The sequence below is a fragment of the Arachis hypogaea genome, chromosome 16 (assembly GCF_003086295.3).
Source record: "Arachis hypogaea cultivar Tifrunner chromosome 16, arahy.Tifrunner.gnm2.J5K5, whole genome shotgun sequence".
NCBI lineage: Eukaryota > Viridiplantae > Streptophyta > Magnoliopsida > Fabales > Fabaceae > Arachis > Arachis hypogaea.
In genome coordinates, this window is record NC_092051.1 from 131,567,347 (window position 1) to 131,571,882 (window position 4,536).

Below are 4,536 nucleotides of genomic sequence, written 5' to 3' on the forward strand. Positions count from 1 at the left end.
TCTTAGCTTAAAGTGTTGTAGCTTCTTTAATTGCTACTTGTGCTTCATTCTCCATTCCAAGTCCTCCAAGTGCAACAGATTCAAGATAAAATGCAATGTGCCATACAGGAAAAATCACTCTTGTCTCACTACAAAAATTTTATTTGTTTGTGGTAGTTTTTAAATGGGAGTTACTAAAAACTTCTATAATATATTTTATTTGTGACAAATTATAAAACCTCCTAAAATAATTAACAAAAACTCCCACTTTTCTAATACTCTCAATCCAATCAATTATAAAAAAATCCAATTTAAACAAATATTCACTCCCCCATACCAAAAAAAAATTTCAAAACAAGGCTTCGAGATTCTGAAACCCTAGAATCTCAATGTCATTGCCACCGCATTCATCCCCTTGCCATTGTTACCGTCATTGTCTCCTTCGTCAATGCATCACTGGTGGAGTTATGAATGGAGGACGAGGTGATCGTGGAGCCTCTCAATCCGTGGAGCCCTCTGCACCTCTTCTGTGGATTTCGTGAACTGAATTGTGGAGAATGCAAGAATTGTAATCCTCAACTCAAACTTCTCACTACTTTCAAAGTGAACGATAACCGAACAATCACACAACTGATACTCTCATTCGGATTCAGGATCAGCATCTGCTAGAATTAATGATAGCAAGAAAGTTCCACGCTAAGACATTGAGCTTGTAAGCAAATCCTACTAGCTTGTCATTATTCTTCCAGGGGACCTACACAGTAAGCACGTTTACTCATAAACTTCTCTTTCTAATTCTTTTTACTTCTCTTAAGATGAGATATATATATTTATTATCCTTTGTCTGAATGTCTTTTGTTGAGACTAGATCAATTAGTAGGTAATCAACTTTGAATAAAAATAGGTAAATAACTCATTAAGCATAAGCTATCTAAGCAATAATAGCAGTAAGTAATTTCAATTTTGAAGCTCTCTATGCTTATGTACCAAGATAAACTCAATGCATTCATGTAGATTATTGCACTGCTAAAATAAATTGATTGTTTGCTTTACTTTATAATTGTAAACAAACATACTTAGTATGAACATTTTTCTTCCAGTGCCAATTGTATATAAAGTTGATCATATTCGAGATCGAGATGGAAAGAGCTTTGCTACGCAGAGAGTTGATGCAACTCAAAAGGAAAATATTGTGTTCACTTTGCTGGCTTCATTTCAAGTAATTTATGTTCTTCTTAAAGACAGTATTGAATGGACTTTCTCATGCAACAACTGAGACATGTTCATTTAACATATTCTCTTTCATAAATTCAGAGTATGCTTAAGTTATTTTTTTAATATACAGAAAGAAGAATTAGGATTTGACCACCAGGAGGTAGCCATGCCATCTATGCCTCCACCAGATAAGGTAAGTTACATGGTTATTTATATTAATTAAGATTTAAGAATGAAAATGGTGTTGCTGATTTCAGATTATTAATTGTTTCTAGCTTTTGTCAATGGAGGAGCTGCGGGAGAGATGTCTTACTGACCCTCGTCTTCCAAAATAAGATTTTGGAGGAGCTGCGGAAGAGACGCCAAGAAAGTTTCATGCCAAGACTTCGTTTTTCCACTTCCCATGGCTTATGTGCATCTCGTATATCCGCAAACACATTTTCACTCTCATTTTCTGGTACTTTTTTTTAAATCTACCTTTTGCTATGATTGATGCATAACCTATATTGTTCAATTTTTACAGAAGTGGTATCTTCCTTACTAGCAATTGTTGTGAAGGTTGTACTCTTGTGGGTTTCTGTTGATTTCCCATTGCTAATTTGTAATTATGCAAATAAAATTTGAAACTTTTATGCATTTTTCTGTTCTGTTTCATTCTGCCAGTTCTAGTCTCTGCTCTTATGGTGGCCAGAGAAGAGCTTGCTACCATCAACAGGAGTGCAACTGCCAGAAGCTTCTTCATTCTAAATTTTTGATACACTATGTGCAGTGGTAATAATGGGATTAATTAGCTTTGATGATTTAGATCAAGAAAACGCAGTGAAGTCATAAGTATTTGATAAATTTTAGCTGGAATTTAAAAGTTCAAATAAGGGATCGGAACAAAAGAATATAAAGTAGATATACAAGATATAGTTAGAACAACTAATACCAATTGTGATGGTTAAAATATTGTCAACATATTGGTAGTTCCTGCTCAATATTCTTTTCATGTATGCATACTTTCTTAATTTCTTTATTAAGTATAATTGGCTTCTACTTTTTTCCTAATGCAGGAGACTGGGCCAGTACCAATTGATCTACAATCTCACTTGACAGCTTGTGATATTTTTTGCAAGGGAAAAAAGGAATAAAACTTGTTTTGTTTTATACTCCAGAGTCCATATTATTTGACAACAGGGATGTTTGCATCTGAATCTTGTTTCTATGACAGGTGATGCCCTGTATGCATTCAAGACTCAGAGAATTGAAAGATCCTAATAATGTTCTTCAAACTGCCAATCTTGTAAATTCTTGCACATGGTTTCATGTCACTTGCAACCAAGATAATAATGTGACCAGCATGTAAGTTGTTTATGTCATTTTACCTGTGGTTTTATGTGCTCTTTGTGTACATAGTGAAACGTGTTTTTGTTTAGTCATTGATCTTGGAAATGCACAACTTTGGGGTCACTTAGTTCCAAAATTTGGTCAACTTCAGAATTTGCAAAGGCTGTAAGTTCAGCAACATATGATATTCAAAAATAGTTGAATGGCTGAAGAAAGCGTTATAAAGTCATGCAAGCTATAAATACATTTTTTGCTTGATTTTGACCAATTTCTTATCGTTCTTGCATCTTTTAATTATTCATGAAAAATTTTACCATGGAGTTATTAAAATTTTTTCATTTCAATGACAGGGAATTTTTTAATAATGATTTAACTGGGCCTATCCCAAATGAGCTTGGAAATTCGATAAATTTGGAGAAGTTGGATCTTTACTCAAACAACTTAACTGGTGTCATACCAGACACATTAGGCAAATGGTCGCAATGAAATTGATGTTGATAAGTACATACTTTTCTGCCTTTCTTCCTCATCTTGTGTGACTGTTATTGATATGTGTGCTTTTGATAATAGTACTAGAAAATTCATGATTTTCAGGTTTGACTACATTATTCGTGATTGTCGTGCTTGTGGCCTAGGTTGCAACTTTCATCCTGAAAGATATTTATTAGGATGAATGCTTTGAATTTGATAATGATTTGCCCTTTTGTGCAAAAATGTTACTCTACTCTTGATTTCTGAACTATGCAGAAGCATCCATACTTTATCCATATTTCTCTTTCAAAAGGGATGATAACTGAAAATAATTTTATTGTATTTTGCAGATTAATGGAAACAATGCAAGTCATTGATGATGAAATATATTATCATGCCAAAGATTGTTAGTATATTCTGAAAATTTTAATATCATTGTTAGAGTGGAACAAAAATAGTAATAGTTATGTAGAATAATACCATATGCAATTATGTTTGGAACTATTAATATTGAGAATTTTTTTTATATATAGAGTTATGTCTTATATTGAGGAATTGTGTTATAGAAAATTTAGATTTTAAATTTTGATATTAAAAAATAAATTTTTAATTTGAGAGTATGTAAATGAAATAAGATTAATGAATGATTTGAAATTAAAAATAAATAAATAATTTCAGGATTTCTGGGGGTTTAAAAATCTCACAAAATAATTATTTTTTAAATTTAAAAATCAATTTGTGGGGGTTTTAAACTACCACAAAAGTGATTTAGAATCGCCACAAAAGTCCAATATAAAACCTCCACTAAACACATAAAAAATTCCCACTGAATAGATTGTGGAGGTTATAGAAACTCCCACAAACCATTTGGTGGAGGTTATAAACCTCCACAAATAAAAGAAAAAACTGCTATAAATAAACAAAAACCTTGTAGTGTCTGCACTGCATTGTTCAGCTCTTCCTAATACATGTCGCTAATAAGATAACACAGACTACGTCGTGCATAGACTGTAGGAGAAACCATCATTCCAGCATCAATGAACTATGTATAATACAATTAAGTCACATTTAGATAAATATTATAGTCCGATTAAACATCTAAAAAGAATAGAATAAAAAATTCTACCAAAACTATTCCTTTATCAACAAAATATTGATGTGAAACTTTAGTTACCAGAAAGCGGGATATACGATTAGTAGCACTGGTCCCATTAGTGTTAACACTCTTCGGTGCATGAGCAGGATCATCCTGAATCAATTCTCTCTCCTCCTCTACCTTTATCAATTAATAAGCCAGAATGAACTTAAACTATATCTTATACTTCCTCCTATGATCTATTCTAATCCTCTAATGTGCAAAAAGAACCAAATTACATGAAAATGAGAAGATTATATCTTATTACCCTGACAACAGCAGAAGAAAGTCGGCGTTTAACAAGAGGTTGACCTTCCAGTTCATTCCTGTTTCCTTGTATGTCAAATTACACTATTTAACCAAATCCCTAAACTCATATTACAAGAAAGATAATATTTTCTGCTCTA

General features: G+C 32.5%; 1 protein-coding gene across 5 annotated transcripts; it reads left to right on the plus strand.

Moving 5' to 3' along the window:
- The first annotated feature begins 289 nt into the window (after positions 1-289).
- LOC112755040 (acyl-CoA hydrolase 2-like) lies at positions 290-3,545 on the plus strand. 5 transcript variants are annotated; one of them, XM_072221224.1, is made up of 10 exons: positions 409-547; positions 633-740; positions 1,080-1,198; positions 1,325-1,387; positions 1,470-1,615; positions 1,718-1,752; positions 1,858-1,965; positions 2,250-2,538; positions 2,874-3,024; positions 3,345-3,545. In XM_072221224.1, coding segments are annotated over exons 2-5 (243 nt in total). In that variant the 5' UTR covers positions 409-547; positions 633-739; the 3' UTR covers positions 1,530-1,615; positions 1,718-1,752; positions 1,858-1,965; positions 2,250-2,538; positions 2,874-3,024; positions 3,345-3,545. The 5 variants fall into 5 exon arrangements, with proteins under 5 accessions (XP_072077322.1, XP_072077323.1, XP_072077324.1 ...); XM_072221221.1 differs by having other exon boundaries at positions 290-740; XM_072221222.1 differs by lacking the exon at positions 2,874-3,024 and having other exon boundaries at positions 290-740.
- Positions 3,546-4,536: the final 991 nt, after the last annotated feature.